The following is a 27276-nucleotide window of genomic DNA, read 5'->3' on the forward strand; positions in this document are numbered from 1 at the left end:
GGCGGTGGTTGGCATCACCTTCCAGATCAAGCTGTCCAACTGGCTGTGCGCTTCCCTGGGAAAGGGGAAGTTACTGACGCTGTCTCCCCCCAGGCCTAGATCGGTGCTTCTCAAGAGTATGGGCCGAGGCTCGTGCCCCTCTGCAAAATGCTGTAACCTGTGGGCAGTGAGAGAAGCCTAGGAATGAAGAGGACGGCCTCAGAAATTTTCATAGAAATTTGATATTGCTGAAACACTGAAGCAGCACCCAATTTGGGTTTCTCTTTAATTATTTTTACATTTTTCAGTTTTTTAGTGATTCACTGTGTGTGTGTTTATCAGTATTGATCTGCCCCAGACTGGGGGAAAACAATCTGGTCCTTCCCATCTCTAGTTTGAAAAGCACGGTTGTCTGTGCTTGATAACACTAAAAGCTGTCGTAAAACCGGCAAAAGATCCAGTTGAGGAGAGAAGGAAAACAATCTCATCTGCGCTGCTTGCAAAAATTAGCCACAAATCACTCCAGGGTGTGTCGGCAGCATTCCCTTTATTACTTCAGGACAGAAACTCCAGTCCCCCTCCCGCTGCCTTACCACCCGGTCCCCGCATGTCGCGCTCAGCCACGCCCAGCGCCCCCGCCGAGCCTTGCTGGAGGGGCAGTCTGCCGCTTGCGCTTGCCGTAGCGCAGGCCGAAGGAGTTCCAGTTGTAGGCCGACAGGTCCTTTTCCCGCTGCACCAGCACCGCGCCCCGGGGGGCGGGGATCAGGCGGCTGCGGGGGGCGCACAGGCCTGGCCGCTGGGGCCCCGCAGAGCTCTCGGGAGGCGGGCACAGCCAGGGCCCCCGCAGTCTGGGCCGGGCACCGGTGGGCTTTCTTTCTGCGCACCGAGGGCTCTGCTCCCACGGGGCCAGGAGGGCCTGGGGTCCGAGCCGCTGGCCTAGGACAGAGCCCCAGAGAGAGGCTGCGGTGAGGCCAGGGCCCAGGAGAGACGGCTTTGGAACACCTGCTCCCATCCCCATCCTGTACTTCCCTTTCCTTGACCTCTAGGAAGCCCAGAGCCCAAAGCGGGCACCACCAGGAGCATCTTAGCTCAGATGGTTAAGCCATTGGTTCCTCTCTCTTTCAACCTAGCTTTGGTTTCAAAGGTTTTCCAGGATGATCTTAAACATTTTTTATGTTAAATCACTTCCTTTTGGGAAGCAAACAGGGTAGAGCTTGGAACTAAGCCTGCCTTATTTGCTGGACACTCAGCTTTGCTGCTCTTCTTGGGTCCCTGCCTGGCCCTCCATCCTGTCTCTGCATCAGGCTCCGGCATGGGACTGAGCTCCTGGGGGCGGGTGGGAGCCGTGTGCATTCAGCTCTAGCTGTGCGTGCTTGAGACAGTGACCTGCGTGCGGTAGGACCTCAAATGCTTGTTAAATACATAAAAGCGAATGAACAGCTTGTAGTTACAGAAACGAGAGTAGAACAAGGACCACTGTGTCCCACACCCCTCCCCAATTACTGGACCCCTAGGAAGCTACAGGAGGACTCCGTGAAGAATGGGAAATTATCTGGGTCACCTTAACCTGCTCACCTCCCCCACTGTGTATAATCTCTCCCCTTCACGCTGAGGGCTAACAAGGCTAATTTGGAATGCACTTCACATGCAAAAGGCTTGTTAAGTTCACTCTAATTTTTGGCAGTAAAATAGTGCAACTAGCTTGGAGCAGACAAGAACCCCAGCCAACTGTGGCACGAGATTAGTGGAAATGAGGCTTGGTGTGTGAGTGGGTGTGTGTTGAGGGGGTAGCTGGCTTTGGGCCCTGCTCCTCAATGCCTTGGCATACCTCGGAGAAGAGGAGTGTGGGCGTGGTTCAGAGTTAATGCTAATCTTCCTGGAACGCCCCTCCTGCCTTGCTTAAGGCCTGCCTGACGCAGGGGGGGATGATGGCTTCCTTCCCGGTGAAGCCCCTTATCCCTGCAGTAGGATTGCTGCTCGAGCTATTTGTGGCCTCATCTAAAGCCATTTGCCAGAAAGAGCCAACAGGTCTTTCTGTTCAATGTCCCTGGGGCTGCGGTGAGGTTCTTCTCTGGGGGAGCCTCCCTCAGCCGAGAAAGAATACCTGATCCCAGGACACTCTTGGCAAAGGACATGCGGGGCCCTGTTCTCTTTGCCCTGGGATAGCTTACGGGCTTGATGATATCCTCCGCGGAGAGGGTGCGCTCCGAGTTCCAGAGCTAGAAGAACTGCGGGCAGGAGAGGCTAAGCCATGTGCTAGTTTGCCCGGGAAACTGACCACCAAGCAGTGTCAAACCCACAACTCCTGTCTCGCGGACTGGCTTGTGCCCCTCAGAGACACACTCCCAGCCGCTCCTGCACCTGCTGGGCTGCTCCAGCATTTGGTTGACTTTGGGAAGGTTTCTTTACCTCTTTGGGGCTCGCTTTCTCCAGCTGATCAGTTGCACAATGAACTCACAAGGTTGACAGGTACTAAGGGACTGTCCTTCCCCCCCCCCCAATTCCCCACAAAGGGCCTGAGATCACCACTGAAGGAAACTTGCATAGTAAATTCCTTCCCAACGAATCTGCTCAGACGGGTGGTTGGCATAGAGCAGAGAACAGTGTGAGAAGACCATGAAGGAGCTCAGTGGTTAACAAGCACCTGAACCTGGGTGAGCCTACTGACACCCATAAAGGGCAGTAAGCCATCCCTTACTTGCAAGATTAATGGGGCCCCCCAATAAGTTGCATGTGCTAGTCTTAGGTTCTCATTAAATATGGTGTGAACACTGACAGACTAGCTTCGCTCTGAAAAATATGGTGACTCATTTTGCAACAACTCCCACCCTTCTTCCCAGACAATGCATACCTGTTGGTCTAGGATTCTCCATGGGTGCCAGCTTTTCAAATGTCTCCCTCAACGAGGTGGCACAGAGGAAAATCATCAGCTGCCAAGAAACCAACGACTTCATCGTGGTGAGAAGGCACCGGTCCTGGCAGTGTCCTGAGGCTGAGACAGAGGGAGGGGGAGGGGACTAAGCTAGGTGCACGGTGAGGGCTGGATGCTGGGGCAGAGCCCAGCGTGGAGAGGAGAGTGAAGGGCAGTGTGTAGCAGTGAGGAGGGGGGTAGGGGGGTGAAGTTAAGCAGGGCAAGGAGCTCCACTGAGTGGAGTGCGCTGAGGTCCAGAGATTTTCTGGAGCCTGGGAGCTCCATGTGGGGCTCTGCATATATCTTGCCCTTCCTGTGCCCAACTCTCCCCTTAGACGGCGCTTTCCCCAACCTGGCCCACTCCCTCCTGCTGCAACAGAGACTTCATTACTTCCATTTTTCAAGAAAAACGGAAGGAAGAGGCAATCATCTTGTTCTCTCTCATAACTCTTTACAGCCTTGAGGACTGTCATTGAATGTCTTATTGCCTGTTAGACAAGGAAGAGAAAAAACCTCCTTTGATTCATCGAGTCAGTTGTCTCCTTATTCTATTCTTCGTGGGCTCCAAGAAAATATGAATTGAATTGACCTCGTGATTTTGGTTGCTGGGATGGGAGCTGCCTTCCCCCTCAGGCCCCGCCCCCACTCCAGCCCTTCCAGCTCTCAAGTCTAATTTCTCTTTGAAGAAGTCATCAGGCACTTTAAGATTGTCCAACAAACATGAGTAAGAACAAAGTGATGGGGAGGCAGGTCCAAAGGCTGGACAAAAGGGTGTAGACCAAAGCCTCTGTGGTCCAGGGGGGGCAGGTGGGAGGAGCAGTCATGGGCGCCCATCAGCTGCTAATGACTGCTCAGCCCCCTCTATACCTTTGTTCTTGCCCCACCCCCATTCTTCTCCAGGACCTGGGCACACGGCAGAGAGGAAGACTCCTGAAATGGGACCAAGAACACTCAAGTCTGGCCCCAGTTCTGCCCCGCTCCCTGGGAGGCGGGAGCAAGTTACTCCCATCGCTTGACCAGGTTGGTCCTCTGTGAATAAGAGCATTGCATCAGATTGGTCCCCGACTATCCCCTCAGATAGTCACTTTTCCTTACAGACTTTGATTTGGTGATGTTCTGAAACCCAGACCAGGCTTTCTGCACCTGCTCTGAAGAGGAGAGGCAGATCAGTTCACTAGAGAGAGCAACCATTTCTTTTCTGGCTTCAAACCATGAACACACAGGGTCCAGGTTAGTTCAGAGGTCATTGCCGATCACAGCACCCACTAGGTGCTGTGGTAGGTGCTAGGGGGGTGCAGGTGTGCTAAGACACAGGGTTGCTTGTTTCCAGCCCCTCCCCAAGATCTAGTTCAAGAAATTGAGGCTTCTTAGCCCACCATTTCAAAATAACACCGGAAATGAAAGGTGGAGGCGTGTGGGTCCCCAGGGAGCTGTGGGAGCCCATAGGAGCTCATTCTGGAGCGGGGCAGGCGGGTTTGCCACGGTGGGGGGTGCGGGTAGCCGTGTTTCTGAGCAGTGATCAGCTGCAGGAACACAGGATTAAGGAAGGCATTTCCAGCAGGGGGCCCTGGAGCGGGGCAGCAGGGTCCGGGCAGGGCGGGGACCACAGGCCCCTGCGGGGAGGGCAGAGTTTGGCTAGAGACAGAGACGGTGAAGCTGGAGGAGGGGTACAGGGGGGCTTTATCCCAGAGTAGGCAGAGCCTGAGGGGGCACACACGTTGCATTTCGGATGGAACATTCTGGCTGCTCTGCAGAAGCAGGGTGCTAGGTGGGGGGTGGGCAGGCGGTGTGGTTAGAAGGTTAGTGTTCCTTCTTCCAAGCTCCTCCCACCGGTAACACCTCCGCCTCATAGATAGCACTTACCACCTGGCCAGGTGACAACACACACACACACACACACACACACACACACACACACACACACGCCAACTCTTTTCACTTCCCAGCACAGAAGCATTTAACGCGTGTGGAAGAGTCGAATTGTTTGGAAAAAGAACCTTTCGTGAGGCCTGGAGAGGCTGACCTGCTGTGGGCAATTTTTGTGCCCCCACCCTGGGCTTTATAGCTAATGGGTAATAGATTCCAGACGCGGTGGGAAAGCTTTTGAAGTGAGGGGGCTTCCTTCCTGGGGTAACCCCCAGTTCTTAGTGCAGGCGGCTAGCAGGGCGCGTACGGGCTCTTTCGTTAGGTTTGTACTTGCCATCCACACGCTGGGGGAACTGCTTGGAGGAGTCCTATGGAGCCCCTGAGCCCTGAGGGGTTCCCCAGCTCCCTCCAAAAGCTTCTGTGGCCTCTCATCGCAGCCAGAGCTCACTCGCTGCTTTTATTCCTTCCGCCGTAAGGGATCCTCAAGGTCCTGGTTTCCTAAGTGTCAGGGTATTCACTGAGACATTCCGGAATCCTCTGGCCAACCTGATAATCAGGAAAGACCGGCACCCCCTTTGCCTGTCTGGGATAGGTCTGTCAGTCGTAGAAGGAAATGCCTGCTCCTCCCTGGGGTCCTCCCTGGGGCTGCGCAGACCCCTCTCCAGGGTGGCTGCCCCCGTGCACCTACCTGGGCTCTGTCCAGCGGGCTCGGAGCTCCGTGGGCTCTCCAGGCGCTGCTCGGGTTGCTGAGCACCCACAGACAGGAAAGCCGGGCTCACCAGGGGCCTGGTCATGTCCCTTTTATAAAGCCCAAGGTGACGTCTCCAGGCACAGGCCCACCTCTGCCTCCTCCCCCCCCCAGACCCCTCAGAGAGCACAGTGTTTGCGGCCTCCCACCACCTGGCTCTCGTGACTGAAATCAGCCTCTTTTTCCTCCTCCAGAAGCCCTCCAAGGCTGGCTCTCTGATTCCCACCTCCTCACCCCCTTCCGCCCCAGACCCACTTAGCTGGAGACCCATTGTTCTCCGAATGACACGGACATGGACGATCTGAGGGGGAGGGGGTGGGGGGGGCCCTTGTCCTCCAGACAAGAGGCACAAGAGCATCCGTGGGAAGGGAACGTAATGAAGGGGGCAGAAGGGAAGAAAGGCAGTCTGACCTGGAGGACTAAGAAAGCAAAATGCAGTGGCAGCTCTAGAATGCGGGTGTCCCTGGGAAGTGCCCGGGGACACCCAGAGAGCTGGCCTCCAGGTACAGCACGTGACAACGGGGCTCCCGGGCCCCCCTGCACATCTCATGACCACACTGCTTTGTGATCACTGAGTACTTGGTTCTGACGGCAGCGGCGGGCTTCCGTTTGTACCCTCAGCCCCCACTCCCGTGCTCAGCATGGACACCGAGGGCCTCACAGATAGTGACTAAATGTCTCCTTCCTGGTCCTGTGAGACCACTCTTTACCCTGGGCGGTGGGGCTCCCCAGGACTGAGAATGTGTCCTCCATCAGACTGGAGCTCTCTGAAGGCAGGGGCGATGTCTCCACCCTCAAACAGGAAAGCTCTCTCAGCACAGGGGCTATCTGGTGGGTGCACTGTGCCCACACCCACCTAATGAATGGTTGAGTAGCATTTCCCACAGTTTGCAGGATTAATACCCATCACTTGTCTGATGCCTACTGCTTAGAAGGGTTTACAAACATATCATCTCACTCATTAGGACTGTTAACCACCAGGATAAAAATGATAGCCTCCGAGAGCAGGCTGGCCCCTCACTCCGTGGAATGCTGTGTTGTCAGCCTGCCCTGAATCAGGGACTGCACTAGACAGGCTGGAGACAGTGACTTTGAGTCTCAGACACACAGCTTGGGGATTTACTCTTTGCTTTCCTCCCATAAATACAGGGCAGGATGTGATACCAGTCCCAGTCCGGTCTCCGTGGGCCCCCCGCCCCCACCCCCAGATCTCCGCTCCCAGCCGTGCCAACAGCCTTTTGAGTTGACTTGGGGATTTGTGGTCAGTCATTCAATTCTGTCCTCCTTCTGGACTTGGAGAGGTCTGGGTATGAGTCGGGAGATGAGTCAGTGCAGGGTGGGGGCGGCCCCCATTTCCTTTCCAGCCCCCTCAACCAATGACCCAAGTTCAAGGAGCTCATCTCTGCCGTTCAGACCATTGATCTGGTGCCCTGAAGCCTCCGGAACAGCTGTGGGAGCCAGGAATCATTACTTCAGACAAAGAATGAGGAGCACACCCCGTATCTATCTAGGTTATTGCGGAACAGTCCTTTAGAGCTGGGAGTGGTGCCAAGAGCAGATAGGGAGAGGGGGCATGGGCTGAGCCAGCTGGCTGCAGGGCCTCCCCAAGCTTCTCAAAGGAGCTCCCGTTCTGTCAGAAAATATCCTTTAGAGAAAGGGCGGGATGGTGGCTGGGGACCACTGCCCCACACCTGCCCCAAGGAGAGGACAGAATCTGCCCCCCGCTGCTGCTGTCATCGGCTGTCATCCATCCTCTCCACACCTGGGGCTGGCTCAGCATCCTCCCCAGATATCTCTGACACTTTCTGGCTGGGTCGCCTAGACTCTCTGTTTCTTTGGCTCTAATAAGGAGCTACGAATAGCCACTTTCCTCTATAGTCAGGCCTCAGGCACAATGCTCCCGGGGCCCCTCTCCTCAGCTGCTCTTGTCAGATGGAGACGGTGTGGGGACGGGAAGGGATGCTGAGGCTGGCCAACCTGGGGAAAGGGGCTTGAGGGGAGATGTGGGGGCGGCAGTCTCACCAGGGACCCCCCACCCCCACCCCAAGGCAGCATCCCCAAGCCACACGCATCACCCACTTACCGCACTCAGGTAGGGGATGTTGGAAGCATTGCCCAGGAAGCCAAAGACGACAGGGAAAAAGCCCCTAGGAGCAGAGGGTGGGGAGAGGGGTCAGCGACGGCCTTGGGGGAGAGGGGAGAGGGCGTCCAGGCTGAGGTCCACCCAAAGGCTCCAGCTTTGGTTCCCAAGAAAGCGGGCCCCTGGGCACTGGGAGCAGGCTTGGTTCTGCACCCCTGGTTGGGGGAGGCAACCACGTGGAGAGCTTAAGAATAAAGGGGCTGGGGTCAGGCTCCTTGGGTTCACATCTTGGCGCTACCACTTCCTGGTGCTGTATAAACTTGGGCAAATTCCTTCACTTCTCTGAATCTCAGTTTGCAGCTGTCAATGGTGTTAATAATAATAGTATCTACACCACAGGGCTTTATACGAAGAACTGTTGGGGGAGCTTCTGTTTGTATTACTGTGACGGTCTTCGCCGCCCTAGGTTGGGTGCGGACCGCCTGCCGCAGGCCTCCTGGGCTCCAGGCTTGGGCGGCTGGAGGAGCCTGTGCTCCTGCCGATTTTCCCTCTCGCCTCGGCATCTCGTGCACGGAGCCACCCTTTGCTCTTGGCACATCCCCACTCTTATCAGAGACACCTGGCATCCTTTCCTTTCTTCTCCTTAAACACCCTCCAGTCTCCTCTTAAAGCCTGCCTGTCCCCAGGGCCTGTCTTGGGCCCTGCTTCCTCTAGGACCCCTCCCCTGGCCCTGGCGGTGGCCACACATCTTTGCGGACTTCCGATTCACTTTTCAGCAGGCCAGGCCGCGGGATGTGGGGCCAGTGGCCGGGCACAGCTGGGTCCAGTCTGGATCCTCGGCATACTATCTGTGAGAGCCCGGGCAGGGGGCGGCCTCTCTGAGCTGCTATCGTCATCTGCAGAGAGCAGTCCTGCAGCGGGTTGTAGAGATCACAAAGTGAGCTGAGGATGGTGGGCGTGCTTGGGGCATAGGAGGGGCCAGGCAGAGGCTAGTTCCCTGCCCTTCCTCCCTGCTGGGTTGTTCAACTTGAAGGCAGGCCCTGTGTCTCTCCTCCCTGGGGGCAGGCACAGTGCCAGGCACACAGCAGGTGCTCCATGTTTGCTGATGGATGGGCCCATCCTTCCAATTTGTCCTTCATCCTACTGTTGGAGGGGCCTTTCCAAGTGTCTGCCTGATGCCCCTCCTGCCCTTTCAACCCTTCCAAGGCTCCCCTCTGCAGGATGAAGTCCTGGCTTCTGCACCCCCTGCTGGTTGTGCTGCCCAAACCTGGTGGGGTGCTCTCAGCTACTCAGAGGTCTGGGGGAAGAGGCGGCACTCACTTGAAGAGGCTAAAGAATCCATAGGTCTCCAGGAACATGCCCAGGAGGGGCCAACGCAGGAGCACAATGACTACCCCCCCCAGGAAGAAGCTGGTCCCCTTGAGCTTGTGCCTCTGGAAGAAGAAGGAAAACGTCTTCCTCAGGCCGATGATGAATAAGAGGCCGGTCAGGAACAGCAGCTGCGGGGGAGGGAGGGAGAGAAGCATGAGAGCAAACACACCAACCCCCCCAGGGAGGCAGGGGCCAGGCCTGGCGCCCCGCGTCAGGCATGGGGCAGGCCTTGCTAGCTCTTCGAGGAGGGACACGTCAGAGAGGGTGACCCTGCCATGGGGCCAACTCCCAGAGCCTTGAGCCATTTCTGCTTGTTGGGAACGGAGCTGCCCAGAGACAGGCGGAGGAACAAGGAGAACTTTGGTCTCCAGTGGCTCACCCAATTCAACCCAACTTCTTGGATCCCAAGTACTTTTTCGTATATGACTTCATTTCTCATCACACCTTGCAAGGCAGGTGGGATAATAGAGTCTGCCTGTTTCACAGAGCTGAACCCTGAGGTGTAGGAAATAGGTTAGGCAGCCATATCCGGAGTCACATGGAGCCCTCAGGGCTCCACTGTCTGGCCCGGTCACTGTCTTCAGCTTGGTTCCTAATGGTCTCTTAGGAATGCCTAGGTGACCATCAAATTGAACTCTCTGGCTTTCTTCCAGAACATTCCATGCCTTCTCTCCCCTTCTCCAAACCTTTTCTCTCACTGCTCCATCTGCCTCAAAGTGCTTCATTCCCCTTCACACCTATTTCCTTTCCAAATGCCTTTCCATCCTTCTGCAGTTGGACGTGCTTTCTTTCCTCCAGGTACCTTGTTTTATATTCAATGCACTTATCTTACTGTGACTTTATGGCTGCCCCTGCTTCTCTTCCCAGTCACGGATGTTCGCATTATGTCCCTATCCCTAGATGGGGGGGATCCTGATGGCAGGGATGGCAGCTGAGTCATCTTGGTAGCTGCAGGCCCTCACCCAGAGCTTGGATTCTCCGTGCCCAGCACGCCTCACTGGGCACCCCAACCACCGTCACCTGCCCGGGCTTGATGGTGCTGACCCCTGGATGGGCATGATCTGAATGGACTTGGGGCCAACCTTCCATAGAGACCTCAGGTAGGTTGGTGGGGGAGGGACACAGCGGGGGGACTCACGTTTCCAAAAGCCAGGAGCACGGAATCAAAGTACAGGAGTATTCCAAAGAGGATGAAGAAGATGCCGAAGCCGGTGGTACCCACACCGATCTCTGCAATGGGCAAGGAAGTTGGGGTGGGATGGGTTTTGGGGAGAAGGATGGGATGCTGGACGTTTCCCCCGTTGCCACTGGACAGTGGCCCTCTGGGGAGTGGGGTATGGGGCGGTCCATTTCCACGCAGGAATCTCAGCTTCTGTGCTGGAGGGGAACGATGGGATGAGAACGGAAGGGGGCACAGGTTTACGTCTAGCACCTGAGCACCGCTGGGTGTTCTGTCCTCACCACGGCTCTGTGCGCTAGCTGGCGCTCCCCTCACTGCTTCCTCTTGTCTGCAAATGCTACGTTAGCCAGATAACGGTCAGGGTCAGGTCCCTCCGATGCTGTCCTCCTGCAGCTGGGAGCCGCTGATGCCCAACTCAACACCTAGGCAGAAGGGCGCCACTGACAACTCACTACCACGAGCCCCGAAAAGCCTTAGCACCGCCCAGCGGTCCTGCTCAGTTTCTCAACGGGTTTGCCCTTCGAGAGAACCCTTCACACTGTGTGCTTCCTCCTGTCAATGCCCCTGTCCCCAGTTTTCAGGTGATGACCTCTCGCGCTTGACTGGAAAAATAGAAGGAAGGTGCTCACGTGGGAGTCTGCCCTCTAGCCAGCACCTGCTGCCCCATTCTGCACCTTCCCTCCCGCCGCTGCACCTCGGATGCCCCCCCCCCCGCCATGCCCCGAGGCTTCCTCTAACAGCAGTCCCATGGCTGGGCAGTTCTGCGCGAGGTTGGACCCACACCAACAGCACCCCTCCCTACTTTGTACTGGGTTTTTGCGTTAGGTTTGAAGCTGCGGGAGTTGGCTGAGAACCAGCGAGCCCAAGGGATATTAACCCCTCATCAGATATACGATTTGCAAATATTTTCTTCCATTCCATAGATTGCCTTTTTCACTGTGTTGATCATGTCCTCTGAGGCAGGGAAGTTTTCAATTTTGATATACTTCAATTTAACTACTTTTTCCTTAGTTGCTTATATTTTTGGTATCCAATCCAAGAAATCATTGTCAATTACAGTGTCATGAAGCTTTTCTCCTAGTTTTCTTTAAGAGCGTTATAGATTTAGCTCTTACTTTGAGTTGAAATAAAGTTTGAGTTTATTTTTGCAGACGGTGTAAAGTACAGGTTCGACTTCCTTCTTTTGCAAGAGGGTGTCCAGGGGCGCCTGGGTGGCACAGCGGTTAAGCGTCTGACTTCGGCTCAGGGCGTGATCCCGGCATTATGGGATCGAGCCCCACATGGCTCCTCCGCTATGAGCCTGCTTCTTCCTCTCCCACTCCCCCTGCTTGTGTTCCCTCTCTTGCTGGCTATCTCTGTCTCTGTCAAATAAATAAATAAAATCTTTAAAAAAAAAAAGAGGGTGTCCAGTTTGCCCAACATCATTTGTTGAAGAGACTGCCATTTCCCCACTGAATGGTCTTGGCACCGTTGTTGAAAATCATTTGACCATCTTTGCCTGGGTCTGTTTCTGGGCTCTCTATTCTATCCCCTTCATCTATGTGTCTGTCTCTGTGCTAGTCCCACCCTGTTCTGATCGCTGTAGTTTTGTATTAAGTTTTCAAATCAGAAAGTGTGAGACCTCCACCTTTGTTCTTCTCTTTCAAGATTGCTTTCACTGTTTGAGATCCCTTGAGGTTCTATATGCATTTTATGATGGATTTTTCTATTTCCACAAAAAATGCCATTGGGGTTTTGATAGAAATCACACTGAAACTGTGGATTGCTTTGGGTAGTACTGACATCTTAACAGTATTAAATCTTACAATCCATGAACACGGGATGTCTTCTATTTATTTGTGTCTTTTAAAACTTCCTTCAGCAACATTTAGTGGTTTTCAGTAAGTCTTTTGCCTCCTTGGTTAAGTTTGTTCCTAAGTATTTTATTCTTTTTGATGGTATTAGAAATGGAATTCTGTTGCCTCTTTGGAAAAAATTACTAATACTATTGTACGACTTCGAGTTTACAGTGTATAGTCTTGCAACTTTACCTACTGCACATAGCTACAATGCCTTATTTTCTTTTTATTGTAAATCACATGGTAGACGGGGATACGGCAAGAGTGTCTTTTTAAACTACAACATGTATAACTGTATTAAAAATGGCTTAATTTTTAGGAGCACCTGGCTGGCTCAGTCAGTGGAGGGTGTAACTCTTGACCTTGGGTCGTGAGTTCAAGCCCCACATTGGGTGTAGAGATTACTAAAAAAAATAATAAACTTAAAAAAATGTCTTAATTTTTAGAAATTGAAGTTGGCTGAATTTTTTAAAAGGGAACATACAGGTAATTTTTAAAGAGAAAAATTTTACTGGAGTCACTAACATCTTAGAATTAGTCCTCACAATACCTATGAAAGTGTTATCATTGCCATACTTTTAGAGATACTTGTAAAAAGCTGTTAAATTCTGGCTGTTCAGGGGCAGAATTGTACAAATAAAACAAAAACAAAGTCTTTGAGACCAGACTTACTGGCTAAGTTCTGTTTACAATGGAAGGAAAATAAAACAACACTATTACCTTCTGGTCATTTTTCATAATCTGTTACTGTACAGATCTTAAGAGGGTTAGGATTGGTTTCAGTACAGAAATAAATCCAAAGGACTTCTTTAAAAGAAGCATTAAAAATTTAGAGATGAGATTAGGGGCACCTGGCTGGCTCAGTCAATAGAGCGTGTGACTCTTGATCTCAGGGTCATGAGTTTGAGCCCCACGTTGGGTGCAGAGATTACTTAAAAATAAAATCCTAAAAACAATAGAGATGAGATTTATCATTTAGATTACAGGCCAAAACCTCACTTAACTCATAGCGCAGAAAAATGCCAGTCTCACTGGGTCTCCCTTTTGGAAGAGCTGGATTTTGTTAGGACCCAAGGCAACGTCCTCTCTCTCAACACACCGTCCGGCTGCCCAGAACCCATCTTCTACGAATGGCTGATGCCTCCTGTTTCTGACAAACCTCTGCGACCTAAACGGATTGGTTTCCTATGTCTACTTCCCAGTAACACCTGCTTGAATTACATCTAATCTTAGAGCCCAGGACTCTGAGCAGAGTACAGCCTCTTTGGGTCATTACAAAGGTTGCATAGTCTTTCCATACTGCATGATTTATTTATCTATTTTTAATCCTCAGAGACAATAAATTGAGGATCTAGGAGCACAACTACTTCGTCATGATAATTTTATATAGACAAGAATATTGTGGAGGAAGACCATAACCCTGCTTCTCTTATCTGAATGGCAAAGGTGTTTTAAGTTTTTATGCCTCTTTTAAAAGCGTCTGTTGTTAGCTTACACCTGCCATAAAAATACGTCATTGATTCCAATTTTGATGATACACCCTTCCCCTCGATCTCCTTTAGTAGACGTTTTTGTGTGGAAACACAATGTATTTTATTGGCTTTCACTGTTTTGTTAAAATGCCTCTTACTCATTTTGTAGAGAGAGCATAAATTTCTCAAATTCACACTGTCTTGTCTCCTGTGTCTACTTTCTCTGGAGACAATGATTTACTGGCCTGCATAGCTTTTACTTTTCCACCCTGCCCCACATTCTTCTTCAAGGGCTGGTACAATTCCAGAATTTTCCTGTGATGGGGGCAGCCTACTGCTTTCAGGGTTCACAGGGAAACTGCGCTGTGAACACAAAACCTCATCGAAAAGCGTCGCAAACTGTGTTTCTCATATGCAAGCCTCAGACCATCCTTTGCCTCTCACTTCCAGTAGCTTCATGATTTCAGTCTTTGCCAACGGGGTGGAGGGGTCGCTCCTGAAGTTCTTCTCCTCGGGGCAGCAAGCATGGCAGAGAGGGCTGGAGATGGGACATGTCACCAGGAGTGACAGACGTGCCCGCAGCCAGGGATCCTGGGAGCCAGACAGATAGAGCAGTGCTCCCCCTGCTGGAGAAGAGCCAGAGCTGATATTTCTCCAACATTCAATTAAGGTGGCATCTGCTGGGACCCCCCCCCCCCCCACACACACACTATAAAGTTACTCTCCAGCCCCTACCCCAACCCTACCAGGATGCCCTCTCACTCTGCTGGCAGACGGCCGCCCCCAGTGAGAACACCCTTGTCAGCTGGCGAGGGCTCTGACGCCTGCTCCGGGCAGCACCCTCCCCCTCCTTCAACCTAATGGCTTTAGGACTGAATCAGGAATAGGAATAGGAAGGAGGGAAATGGGAGGAGAAAGAGCCTTCCAGTTCACTTTCAAGGTTAACAACAGTGATTAACAGGGATAACTGCTAACTCTATGAGCACCCGTGCCAGGCACAGTCTAAGCACTTTCCATATATTAACTCACTTAATTTTCATAACCGTCTATGAAGTAGGTTATGTAGGAACCCCCCCTGTGTTGTTAGTCCCATATCCCAAACAGAATGGAAACACTGAGAGGTTAAGTCCTTGCCCAGGGTTAACAGCCAGGAGCTGGCAGAACCAGGGTTTGAACCCAGTTGTCCGGCTCTAGAAAAAGTGCTTTTAGGGGTCCCTGGGTGGCTCAGTTGACGAAGCGTCTGCCTTTGGCCCAGGTCATGATCTCCGGGTCCTGGTATCAGACCCCCTCCACCCCATCGGGCTCCCTGCTCAGCAGGGAGTCTGTTTGTCCCTCTGCCTCTTCCTCCTGCCCTCTGCCTTGCTCGTTCTTGCTCTCTCTCTCTCAAATAAAATTAAAAAAAAATTTTTTTAAGTGCCTTTAACCAACCCAGCGCCATTCACTCCCACCCCCAGGCCCGTCCCCAGGAGCTGCTTGCTTTGACCATCCACGGCGTCTGTGTTCCCAGATCCGATGGACGGACGTTGGCGCTCAGCTGCCAGCAGCTGGCCACTTCCTTCTGAAAATACCCTCTCTTGCCTTCCACGACACCATATCCTTGATTTTCATCCTGCTGCTCTGACTGCACTGGCCCAGGCTCCTTTGCTGGCTCCTGCTTCTTTCTCTTCCTCTTGGGGTTTGAGATGCTCAGGGCTTCAGCCCAAGCTCACTTCTCTTCTTCTCTTTCACACATATTCCCACGTGTTTAACTACCTCTTGTGTGCTAACAACGTCGCTGTTTCCCCTTGTAGCCCACACCATCTTCGAGCTGCCAAGCTCCTATCCAGCTGCTGATTCGGCATCTCTGCTGACTTGGTTTCCCTCTCCGAGGCATCTTGACCTCCGCAGGTCCAAACTGAGCTAGTGGGCTTCTTCCTTCACCCTGTGCCCTTCCCTGTTTCCCCAAATGAATACAAATGTCACCCCTCCCCAGGCAGCCGCTTGAGGCAGAAGCCAGAGGGCCATCTGTGAGTCCCGCCCACTGCTCTTGCCACCCCCCCCCCTGCGACCCGCATCTAAGTTTTATTGCTTCTTCTTCCCCAAGGTATCTGAAAGCGGTGCCTTTCTCTCCACACTTTCTGCTTAATTCCAAGCCACCATCATCTCTTTCCTGGATTTCTACAACATTCTCCAGTTAGTCCCGGGCTTCCGTCCTGCCCCTTCTCATCCGCTTGGAAAGCACACAACCCCACCGTGTTAATGCCCTGCTTAGGGTCCTCCCTGGCTTCCCACTGGGCTTCAACTAAAAGCGTCCTCCCAGCCTCACCTTGGCTTACAGACCCTTCATGATGGGGCCTCCGCTTGCTTGTTCATCTTCCTCTCTTGTCACCATCCGCCTGGCCTACCATACCCTAACCACATCACCCTTCCTTCCTTCCTGCCTTCCTCCCTTCCTTCCCTCTTCCCTCCCCCTCCTTTCCCTTCAGTTCATCACTGTTTCCATGATGAGCCTTCCTGCCTCAGGGCCTTTGTATATGCGGTTTCTTCCCATGTGTTATCTGCCTCAGGCATACTCATGCTCGGGGGCTGAAGGTTCCTTAGGGAAACCTGGTCCCCTCACCAATACCTGACCTAAATCTGGTTCCCTCATCTCTCCCTCTCATAGGACTTAGCACACTTTGGCTTAATAGTTGGCTTGCCGAGAGACTCAGGCCACAGCTCCCTTCTCTCTAGATTTTTATTCCCTAAGTCAGTAGTTCTCAACTGGAGGGATGGGCAGGGGTGATTTTGTTCCCTGGGGGACATCTGGCAATGTCTGCTGACATTTTCCATTGTCACCACTGGCAGAGGGACATACTGGCATCTAGGACAGACTGCCCCCCACCCCAAGGAATTATCGTGCTCCAAAATGTCAGTAGCAGGGAAGCTGAGAAACGGTGCCCTGGGTGACCTCATGGACTCTCATGGTTTGAGATACCATCTCCATGCTGGCAATTTCCAAATTTGTCTAACTCCGGCCTTGGCCTTCAACTCCAGACTCACATACCTGACTGCCTCCTTGACGTCTCACCTGGACGCCTACTAGCACATCAGACTCGACACGCCTTACACCCAACCCGACCCTTCTACTTGCTCACACTAAAAATACTGGCGGGATTCTCAACTTCTCTCACACCCATATCCATCACCAAATCCTTCTAGCAATTTTCTCAGAGCTGATCCAGCCTTGACCATTTCCACCACTTCACTGTCGCTGTCCTGCTGTTCTCCACCAGCTGTCACCTCAGAACTGGTCTCACTGTAGCTGACCTCACACCTCTACGGCCTATTTTCAACCCGGTACCCAGAGTGATCTTTTAAAGGGGTATACAGATCACATCACTCACTTCTTTGCACAAAACGCCTCCAGTAGTTTCCCATCTCGTGGGGATAAAACCCAAGTTCTTACACAGCCTCATCTTTCAGTGACCTCCTGGATCTAAACTCCTACCACTCTCCCCTTTCCTGGCTTTGGCGCAGCCACACCACACACTAAGTATACTAATGCCTCAGGGCCTTTGCACTGGCTGTTCCCTCTTCTAGAACATTTCTCCCTCTAGACCATTGCATCCCTTGCTTCCTTGCTTCTTCGTGTAGGTCTCTGTATAAAAGGTACCTTCTCAGTGAAGCCTTTCCTAAGTACTCTATACAACACAGTAACCCCTCCTACCTCACTCTCCCTAGCCTCCTTACCTTGTTTTATTTTTGTCCAGAGGACACATCACCATCTGACATACTACACGCTGATTTCTTTACCTGTTAATTACCTGTTTCCCCACTGCAGCGTGGATGCGGGGACACGTCCGCTCCATTTCGGTATGCTCTATACCCAACACAGTGCTCGGTACACCGTAGACAAATTCGTTCAGTGAATGACTATTATCACCAGCTCACAGATGAGACCCTGGGCTCAGAGGCTTTAAGTCACAGTTCTCTGGGCCCCTGCCAGGCCTGGGGACTACCTCCCTGCCATCTCCCCGCAGACAAAGGGGAAGGATAGGGTATTTAGGAGCGAGGGTATGGGAATTTGGGGACAGGAGTGGACTTGAGTTTCTGGTAAGAAGAGACCCAAGGTGGGGAGCCTGGCTGACTCAGTGGGTGGAGCGTGCAATTCTTGATCTCGGGTGGTGAGTTCAAGCCCCATGTTTGGGATAGAGTTTACTTAAAAAATAAAAAATAAAAAAATTAAGAGAAGAATAAGAAGAAGGCCCCCAAGGCCACAGGGGACCCTGAGAGTTTGTGGGGAAAATGTCTCAATGGGCAGAGGCCTCCTGAGTTCACCTTTGCAGCATCCCAGGTCTGGGAACCGTGATGGGGAAGGGACCAGCGTGCGTTGTGAACTTGCCGCTTCCCCCAGGCACCGGCGTCTGGGTCTCCGGGGGTCCTGAGCAACCCCCACCCACTGAAAGGCAGCGGAGCCACACCCGGTCCTATCCTGCTGCCTGCAGGATGCCAGCACAGCAGCTCCCGGCCACTGGCTCCAGAGGTCGCCTTACGGGTTCCCCAGCGCGAGATACCGGCTGGGAGGGGTGGTGTCTCCGCGCCCCGCCCCCCACCCCAAGCCTGGAGCCTCCCTTCCAGCCCAGCCCCCTGCGCGGCACCCGGCCCTCCACTCACTCTGCCACTCGGTGATGGAGATCATGCCGCAGGCTGCTTGGGGGGCCTTCCGGGTCGAAGCCGCCAAGGGGCGAGGAGCAGAGAGGACCAGACTTGTGCATGCTCCAGGGAAGCTGACCCTTGATAAATTGTGAAATGAGCGTCTGGTAAATCATTAACTACCTCTCCTCTCCAAACCCCACCTCTCTCCGCGGCTCACCCAAATGCCTGCTTAAAGTCGTAGACTCCCTTCTCCCGGGTCGTCCCAGAGCGCACTCACTGGGCCCTGTCACTCACTCCGTCTACCTGGAGGAAGCAACGCCCACCGACCCCTCCGGCGCCCCCACTCCCGCGCCCTGAGCCTGAGTTCAGCTGCTTCCAAGTCCTCGGCAAGACTCAGACCGTATAGGGGACTGGGATCTCGGACTACCCAGGTTCCTTACCTGGTTTGATGGGTGGGGGAGATGTGCGTGTGGGAAGACTTGGAATCTGTGTTTCTCTTTGGAAAAGTACTGAATTCGTCTTGCAGGTAAGTCCGCTTTCTTTGCGCTAGTATCCATGCTAGACACTAGGGGGCGGCAAGCCACTGAGTAAAACCTGTTGCTGGCCTTCCCTGGGAGAGCGGGATTGGGTTACATCAAGGGCAAAAGCGCCCCAGGGGAGTTAGACACAAAGGGCTTCGACCTCCTTTTCCCCAGCGGTGTCCAGCTTTGCACAGTGAGGCGGAGCTAGGGAGGATAAAAGATGAATTTGGGCCTGGGGCAGGGCTGGACGCTTCCAGAAGCCTGGTTCTAGTTCACCTACCGTCTGTGTAGACATGGGTACATCATTTCCTCCCTCTGTAGGCTGCAAAAAAGAGCGGTAGATAGTTCCTAACATCCTTTCTGCCACTCTAGAGCCCTGGCTCTCAACCCTGTGATGTCCCCTCTATCCTGAAATGAAGTTCATAGATGAGATGACCAAAGTACACACATCATTTTTAAAAACACTAATTATAATAAGGAAAGAAAGAATTTACAATAGAGCACGATGTCAATATATAAATGCTCAGGCAAGACTTACCTGGAAGCCATCAATGACACGGGCAGATTGCTTGCACCTACGTAAAATAGATATGCTTAAATTTAAGAGAAATAGAAAGCCAGAGTCCTTACATACAAAACAAAACCAACCCCACCCCACCCCAAGAAAAGGAGAGAGCAGTAGGAAATGAACTGTTAGGGAAGTAATAACAGACCAGATGTACTTGCATATAAAAAGAAGGAAATGGCCTTAAGAGAAAGAGGGAAATAGCCTTAATTGAAGTAGGGATCACACAGCAAGGCAGTGAGCGCACATGAACCGGGTCTTCTGGGTGAAAATAGCTCCCCAAGCTCCCGCCTGAGCAGGGTAGCAGGGGGCTTACCACAGACACATGGATCTGCTTGAAATGCAGTCGTGTGTTGAGGCAAAACTGCGGCTGTGGACCTTGGAGGTCATGGATTTCCAACAGGCAATGGGGAATGGAGGGTGGATTGGACAGGGACATGTGACAAGCACCTGAGGGCAATGGCCTGTCCCCCGGGGCGGTGTGTGTGTGTGTGCTGGGACAGCGGAGGAGAAAGCTAGAGAAACAACATACAAGTCCCCAAAACATTTCCACCCCCAATCATTACAACATAGGGGCTCATCCTTGGGCTGCAAAAACTTTACCAATGAAAAGAATGGCAATCCTATGAAATCATCTCTAAAAACACTTATTAAGGAGATCTAATGAGAGCTCCTGCATTTCAGGTATCTTGGCTTTAATGATTGGTTCTCTCGGATCTCCCCCGTGAGCTATTTGCAGGGAATCTGTGCTTGCTCAGTGAGACCCTCATGCCCTGGAACGGTCCGCGGCTGCGTAAACAGTACTTTAAGGTTATACTGTGTTCACAGACAATGCGTGCGGGGGGGTTTATTCAACAATTTTGAGACAATGTCTTAATTTCGTTTCCGATTCTTCTCCATTACCACCGTCTTGTCTTGTAACTTACCGAGGTATTCATGAAACTGATTAAAAAAGCAAAAAACGGCGCCCGGGTGGCTCAGTCGGTTGAGTGTGAGACTCTCTTGATTTGACTCAGGTCATGATCTCAGGGTGGTGAGATCGAGCTCCAAGTGGGGCTCTGCGCTCAGCAGGGAGCCTGCTTGAGATTCTCTCTCTCTCCCTCCACCCTTCCCCGCTCATATAAATAAAAAAATCATTAGAAAAAATCCTTAGAAGCTGATAAGAACTTCTTAGTACTATTATGAATTGCAGTGTGACCAACGTGTACGGGAAGGGCGTTTAGTCCAGTTATACATTTGAAAGTCATGCAGGATGGAGGACAATTATTGTTTCAGAAATCTAGCAGCCAGTAAGAGCTTTGCCCTCTTGTCACTGAGATAACCTCAGCTCCCCGCAAATTTCCAAAATTTCCCCTAGGGGGCGTTATCATCCCCCCCTCCCCCCGCCCCCCATTGAAGCCCCTGGTGGTTAGGAGCTTGGCCTCTGAAGTCGGAGTGCTCTGGGCTTCATCGTAGCTTGGTGAGACCTTAGATGTTTTATTTACCTTTTCTGTGCCTCAGCGTCTTGGATGATAATTGTACCTATGACAGCTAGAAGGCGGACTGGTGACTAAAGGCACAGAACGGGTACCTGGCACATAGTAAACACTTAACGAGCCATTGTTATTGCTCTTCTAGCACAGGTATGATAATTACTATTGGTATTAGTATTACTATGTTAGGGTACTATACAGTATACTACTAAATGCTGTTATGTAAGAGACTTCTGCTCTCAAATGTGGCTCTAAACTGCTCCCACAGGTGTATAAAGTAGCAGTTAGGAATACCTCCCCCCACCCATGGAGCTCACCTGTGAGCTTGGAAGAACCGAATTCACCTCAAACGGGGCCCTCCCGCCCTGGTTCTCTGACGGCAGTGCTGGGTGCTGGAGTTGGGCCCGGAGGGGCTTGTCCACAGAGCCCACAGTCCTGGAGAGGAGCCCCTTCATGGGGGCAAGCCCAGGAAGGAGGCTGTAGGCCCTGGAAGGCGGGAGCTGCAGGAATAGAGGTGCGCAGGGGGGCACCCCTCATAGGGCTGGATGGTGGGGACCCTGGAGATGTCTTCATTGAAGGCAGTGGAGCAACGAAGAAGGGGACATTGGGAGACGTTCTCCCTTTTCCCTCATGGTGCCCCTGAAGGTGGCCAAGGGGCCTACACCTTGTCACCACCACCTCCTCCCATTCGTAAACAAATTTGTTCTCAACGTGTTTTTTCATCCATTTTCGCTTTTGCCCTTCTTGAGAGCTCCATAAGGTGGTCAATGTCTGCATTTCATGGAACAGGGAATGGAGGCTCAAGAATTTTAGTGACTTGGCCCATCTTCCGGCAGCTAGAAGGAGCAGGACCAGGACGCAGTGGAGGCTCAGGGATGAGAGGCATGTGGTGTGGCCCCAGGGCCCTGGCAGTGGCAGGATCTGAAGCCTGGCTGCCCGCGTCTCACTCCTTTAGGGGCATTCTGCTGGGTGCTTTGTCGTTGACGTTTCCTGACTACCACCCCCTTTGACGACCCCAGCCCAGCGTGATCAGAGGCGTGATCTGGGCCAGGGGTTGGAGCAGGCAGAGCTCCGTGGGCATCATTCTTGAAGAGGAGCCAGCCCTCGTTTGTGGGGACAGCGACACCCAGCGGTGCCCGGTGCTCTCACACCCTGTCTCCTCGCCAAGCCACTGGCTCTGGCCCAGAGGGCGCTGCCACAGGGGTCCCGTGCCCCTCCTCCAGCTCCAGGGGCCTCTGTCGTGAGTCTGCATCAGGTCCCAATTCTGTGTGATTCACAAAGGACATCAGGGTTTATAGCTCTCCTGGGGATGTTACAAAACCCCAAATATAGTTGTATTTGTTAAACACACACACACACACACACACACTCACACACTCTACTAGCTCTTTAGGAATGACAACAGGTGTCCAGAATTCGAAATCAGCCCTTAGAACAGACCAAGGTAAAATCAGGAATTGGAAGAGGCTTGCCTTCCCATCTGTCCTGTCTCAATTTTCTTCTCTCCCTTGAACCATTAATGCCTCCACCTCTCCCCTGACATCCTGCAGAGACCCCACGGAGGCCTGCCACTATACTGAGCTCACTTTCTCTCTTTCCTCTCCACCTGAGAATAGAATTCTCAGGGCTTCTTGACTCTTGCTCACTGAAAGATTTCAAATTGAACAGCCTTCACACTAAAGATGCGTAACTGATAACCTCTGAGGACATAAACAAAGGACATAAACCAAAGGCACCGAGGCTGGATGAGAATAATCTGGGTGGCTTCTCTGATGCTCCTCGCCAAATCATACACCTTTTTGTACCCCAGAGCAGAAATATTGGCCATGGTGGGACGCATGGGTGGCTCAGTTGGTTAAGTGGCTGCCTTTGGCTCAAATCATGATCCCAGGGTCCTGGGATCAAGTCCCCCATCGGGCTCCTTGCTCAGCGGGGATCCTGCTTCTCCCCCCTCTGCTTGTGCTCTCTGTCTCTCTCTCTGACAAATAAATAAATAAAATCTTAAAAAAATATATATATAGACCATGGTGTAGTAATCAAGAAAGCCTAAGAATTAATTTTCTTCTCCTACAGTTCCACCCTCAGTCTCAGAGACAAATGAATGGGAGGGTCCCAGGATCTGAACACTGTTCTGGTAACTTTGATTCCACAGAACCTTGGGACAAGCCTTGATTTGGGATTACCCGGACAGAGATGTCCACGGTGGGCAGCATACCACACACCGAGCTTTGGGTTTTCGTCAGGGAAGGCCCGACCCCAGACCATCTCCCCTTTTCTGCCAAGCTCGGAAATTGCCACGAGCCACAAGGCCAGCCACAGGCAGTCACAAGACAGAGTGCAAGACACACGCCACTTGTACAAACCATTCATTTTATTTCCTGCATCGGGTTTATACAAACTTGCAAGATACAAATGCAGAGCTCACTGGGGTTCTTCAGTACCTACTATATCTGAAAAGAATGCTGGGGAGTGGGGAAGCAGGCGCTCACCTATCAGTCAGGATGCCCCTCCTGGGTAGGGGCTTGTTGGCTAAAAAGATGCTATGGGGTGGCTACAGATGTTTGGTCCCCCAATAGAGATGCCCTCTGTTCAGCTAACCTTAACTTTTCTTTTAAGGTCACTTTTATACTAAATAAAGACACTGAGATCATACATTTCCTTGTATGGTTTATTGTCTAATACTAGCAGATCAAATTGGCCCCAGTATGTGCATAAATAGATATATGTATATATATGTATATTTTGTATTTTCCTTAGTTTTAAGAGCTGCCAGGTAGGGGGTGCCTAAAGGGGAAAGGAATCGATTCCGTCTTGCTATGGTCAGCCCTGCCCCAAGAACATGCCTCTCACCAAGGCAGGAGAGCAAGTGAGCACAGCTTGCGACCTCAGAAAAATCTTTAAAGTGACAGTAGCCGTATTTGATTACAGCCTCTTGGTTATTGATCAGGGAGGTAATGTGCTAATTGGCAAGGCCCCAGAATAGCAACCAGGGCTGTCCCCGCTGGGTCACTTAGCCCTGGGCCTCCATCTGGGCCCCATTCTTTCATAACAAGACGCTCTAGGCTGGGAACAGGACGCCAGTACATGTCAAAGTTGGGAGGTCAGGTTTCAAGTGCTGGCCAGGAGCTCTGTGACAGTCCCAAACCCTTGATTTCAGATCTGGACAAAAGACTTCCATTCTGCCCAGATCCTTGTGAGGCAAGAGCCCCTTGCCTACTACGTCAGCTGCTAAGCAGTTTGCAAGGCTGAGCTGGCGGAGTTCAGCGTCCCGGTGGCAGCCCGCCAGAGGACAGTCCTAGGGGCTTCTTGGGCAAGGCTGAGATGTCACCTCATCCGTGGGACCCGCTTCAGCCCAGAAGCTGACTGTGCAGTCTGGATGCCAGACTGAGCAACCGTCCCCCTTAACAACAGCCCCCCGAGGAAGGGTAACAGAGGGAGACAGATGTTGTAGATGTGACCCAGACCAGAAAGGGATCAAGGAGTGTGAGAAGTCCAAGGAACTCAAATGTGTCTGTGCTGAAGGACCTGTGGTCCCAAACCATTTCCTTTGGCCTTTGTACTGTATCCTGGCTCCGTCAGGGAGTGGAGTTCTTGGTGCCACTTGGCATAGGCTGTCATTAAATTGTTTGCCCTTTCCAGCAGATTGGTGACGGGAGGTGGTCCAGGAGTACACTTGGGGGGCGGGTTGCCCGCAGGGGTGTATTTTTGTGCACACAGCTATAAACATTTCCTTCGAGAGGATTCACATCCCGTAACCCTAGAGGGCCGTCAAGAGTTGACAGTGTAATCAAATCCTTAGACCAGGACTTCTAAGAGAACGTCCCGCCCTGGTAAGATGCTCTCTGGGTGAGCTCTGGGGACCAGCCCTTTGCAGACTGGGGGATGGGAGGAGGAAGCTGCGGGGGGGCGGGGAGAGGGAAGGACACAGGGTTGGACCTAGAGGCAGCCGCCCAATCTCCTCGTATTACTTGCTGATTCCATTCAGACATTGCACATTTTGAAAATAGATTTGCTTTTGTAACAAAAGCGTAAAATAGATCTGTCTTAAAATAAGACCGTCCTCTCCCCTTCTTTGGATCAAAAGGCGTGGGGTGTGGCCGACACATGCTAGGAATGGTGTGGAAAGTAAAGGAGGGAAAATGGGCCTGGGCAGGAGTTCTGGGAAAGGATCAGACGTCCAAACAAATATATATATTATGTATATATCTATAATATGTATAATCTTCATAAAACATATATTAAGGCATGTAAAGCAACATAAAGAGCCAGCTTTATGAGATGAGAGCGAGACGTGGCAGAGATGCAGACCTTAACCCTTGGTATTTTCCACGTACGTCTACAAACATCACTTAAAACAAAGGGGAGACAAAGGGGAAAGGCATGGAGGCCCCGAAAGAGCCATTTCTCGAGGATGGAGAAAGGTGTTGGAAAGAGGGAGAGGGCCAATCCCACCTGCCAGTCTGGTGGGGGGGGGAAACAGGGACAGGGTGCTTGAGTGATGCTACAGACGGGAAGTGTAGCCATGTTCCAAACGTCTGCTAAAAGGGAAGAGGAATTCCCCAGTCTGCAAGCCCTCAGAAGCACGAGAATACCCTAAGCACCTAGAACAGTGCCTGGTACGTAAAAGGTGCTCGATAAATATTTGTTGAATGAACTGCCATCTTTACTTGCATATGAACCACTCACTGGCCCAGCTGTGAAGGAGTGGAGAAGTGCTGGAAGATAAAGTAGTTGTTCTTGGGGCCACTGGAGGCTGAAGTCTCCCGGCAGCAACTCTGGCAAAGAGAAGGCCTAGGGGCCCCGGTGTGTCCAGCTTCACTCTCTCCCCTCCCTCCTCCCTGGCTACCGTCCCCCCCAGATGAGAGGCAAGGAGGAAAAGTGAGCTTTGCTTCTGTGTCTCCTTCACTGGCCTCCCCGGGTAGGCAGATGGTGAGAGAGCCAGACCAGAAGGGGGTCCTTCCGTACAGCCTCACCTGGTCCTCCTTGGGGATGCCTGGGACGCGGGATGGGGCCCTAGAATCTAGCCTCCCAGATTAAGGCTGTGTTTCCTCTCCGGGGCACTCTCTCAGCTGGCTCACAGCACATTCCAGGGAGAAGGGGGACAAGAAAATGTCCCGAACATGGTTAGGAAAGGCCCCAAGGCTGACAACACCCTACATGACACAGGTCCCTCTCTCTGCCCCTGAGCCGAGGTGGGGGAGGCAGACACCAGGCCCAGACCCAGAAAGGGCCACCTTCCCACCTACTTGCCCACACCCGCATCCCCACACCTTCGTCCCCATGGCTGCAGCGACGGTCACCATGTGCTCGCTGGTGGGTCCTCCTGGAGCCAGTGTGTGGGCAGGCCCGCGGATCGGGGGTACCCGGTGCAGGAGCAGGGCTGACAGTCTGGACTGTACTTGGCACTAAGCTAAGGTTCCCTCCCGGGGAAACCCATCCCTCTCACAGCCCCTTTCCACCTCCGCCTCACCCTCTTACTTGCAAAGGAGTCCTGCCGCTCCCCTGTCCTCCCACTTGCCTGCATCTCTCCCTTTCTCTCTTCTCCCCCTTCTCAACCTGTCCTCAGACGCTGCGCAGACCTGCGTGCCGCTCTCTACCCACAGCCAGCACTGTCCCCTCCGGGAGCTGAGGTGCCTCTCCCCAGCTCCTGTCATCTTGTCTTTGGCTCAAGCAGGGTGGTCAGTCTCCACTGGACCCCAAAGGAACACCCATAAGCAGAGACATGTCAAAGCCCCGGGTGCAGCTGGGGCAGCAGGGTGGGGTCGATGGGGGAAGGACCTGATGGCAGGTGCCGTCCTCGGTGTCAGGAGGGGCCGGAAGAGGCCGAGTGTCCATCTTCTCCTCACCCTCCTCCTAACCTAAGAGAGCCCAGAGCGTCTTCCCCACCAGGGCATCCTCTTCATCTGGGAATGTTCCAGTAGGGCCGTCACACCACCAGCCAGGGCCAGGCCTAGCCCCTGGGATGTGGGCTGCTGTCTGCCCACCATCTAAGGCCCCGGCCTAGGGTCGCCATCTGAGCAGCGAGGGCTTCAGGGCCGGGCGTGGTGGGCATGTGGACACGGAGGTAACGTCCTGGCAGCACCCCCGGCCCCCAGCCTGGCTCCCTGCAGCATGCCCATGGGAGCGCAGGGGCAGGGGGCCAGGGTGGGGAACTGCGACCTCAGGGGGCGAAGGAGGCCTTCAGAACGTGGCTCTGTGAAGCTTCGCAGCGTTGGCCTCGGCCAGGGCTTGCACTGAGGAAAAGAGACACGGGTGAGAAAGGCACTTCCCGGCCGAGCAACAGCTCCAGCCCCGCTTCCCCAGGAGACAGAAGTCTCTTCTTGGACAACCCTGTGGAAACCCGCCCCATGCCCCAACCCTGCGAGGGAAGCAAATGAATGGAAGTCCATGCTCTTCTCCACTTGCCTGGTACCGAGCGCTGTGTGCTAGGGGAAAGGAAGGTACATGGCCTTTGGCCATAGTTTCCCACGTTATTTTAATTTACAGGAAGATCTGGGGGTGATCTGGGAGAAGTAAGATCTGGGGGCTTCTGAGGCAAGACTGCTGTGTATCTCAACGGGTGGAAGGCTTGTTGGCTGACAGTAGGATAGGGGAGGCCTCAGCTCTGTCCCTGTCTGCTTCTGGAGAAGCAAAGCCCACCGGCACTGCGGCATCCA

At 52.8% G+C, this 27276-nt stretch overlaps 3 protein-coding genes across 19 annotated transcripts in view; all 3 read right to left on the minus strand.

Moving 5' to 3' along the window:
* Window positions 1-595: 595 nt before the first annotated feature.
* Window positions 596-5502, minus strand: KISS1 (KiSS-1 metastasis suppressor). Its single transcript, XM_002918213.2, has 3 exons — window positions 5445-5502; window positions 2831-2971; window positions 596-915 (listed from the first exon to the last, which is right to left on the minus strand). The coding sequence occupies exons 2-3, from the start codon at window positions 2931-2933 to the stop codon at window positions 596-598; spliced, it is 423 nt and encodes a 140-aa protein (XP_002918259.2). The 5' UTR covers window positions 2934-2971; window positions 5445-5502.
* A 1075-nt stretch (window positions 5503-6577) lies between these two features.
* GOLT1A (golgi transport 1A) lies at window positions 6578-18199 on the minus strand. Of its 2 annotated transcripts, none has more exons than XM_019798532.2 (5): window positions 18081-18199; window positions 10094-10185; window positions 8905-9017; window positions 7588-7651; window positions 6578-6952 (listed from the first exon to the last, which is right to left on the minus strand). In XM_019798532.2, exons 1-5 carry the CDS (start codon window positions 18103-18105, stop codon window positions 6914-6916), a joined length of 333 nt encoding a protein of 110 aa, XP_019654091.1. In that variant the 5' UTR covers window positions 18106-18199; the 3' UTR covers window positions 6578-6913. The 2 variants fall into 2 exon arrangements, with proteins under 2 accessions (XP_019654091.1, XP_019654090.1); XM_019798531.2 differs by having other exon boundaries at window positions 6579-6952; window positions 8905-9083.
* A 4786-nt stretch (window positions 18200-22985) lies between these two features.
* Window positions 22986-27276, minus strand: part of PLEKHA6 (pleckstrin homology domain containing A6) — a 137734-nt gene continuing 133443 nt past the window's right edge. For all 16 annotated transcript variants that reach the window (XR_004627349.1, XM_019798554.2, XM_019798544.2 and 13 more), the window contains one exon: window positions 22986-26853. Coding sequence is in view for 1 of the 16 variants with exons in the window: in XM_019798545.2 (XP_019654104.2) it covers window positions 26801-26853 (53 nt within the window). In the remaining 15 variants the exon portion in view is untranslated. The remainder of the gene's footprint in view (window positions 26854-27276) is intronic.

Source organism: Ailuropoda melanoleuca, chromosome 8 (genome assembly GCF_002007445.2).
Source record: "Ailuropoda melanoleuca isolate Jingjing chromosome 8, ASM200744v2, whole genome shotgun sequence".
Taxonomy (NCBI): domain Eukaryota; kingdom Metazoa; phylum Chordata; class Mammalia; order Carnivora; family Ursidae; genus Ailuropoda; species Ailuropoda melanoleuca.

Excerpts from the sequence above, each read along its gene's own strand:
- KISS1 (XM_002918213.2), bottom strand. The coding sequence starts at position 2,933 with ATGAAGTCGTTGGTTTCTTGGCAGCTGATGATTTTCCTCTGTGCCACC. Across the intron at positions 916-2,830 it reads GGAGAATCCTAGACCAACAG|GCCAGCGGCTCGGACCCCAG; the intron begins GTATGCATTGTC and ends GCTCTGTCCTAG.
- GOLT1A (XM_019798531.2), bottom strand. The coding sequence starts at position 18,105 with ATGATCTCCATCACCGAGTGGCAGA. Across the intron at positions 10,186-18,080 it reads CTCCATCACCGAGTGGCAGA|AGATCGGTGTGGGTACCACC; the intron begins GTGAGTGGAGGG and ends TGCCCATTGCAG. Across the intron at positions 7,652-8,904 it reads GGATTCTTTAGCCTCTTCAA|GGGCTTTTTCCCTGTCGTCT; the intron begins GTGAGTGCCGCC and ends CTCTGCTCCTAG.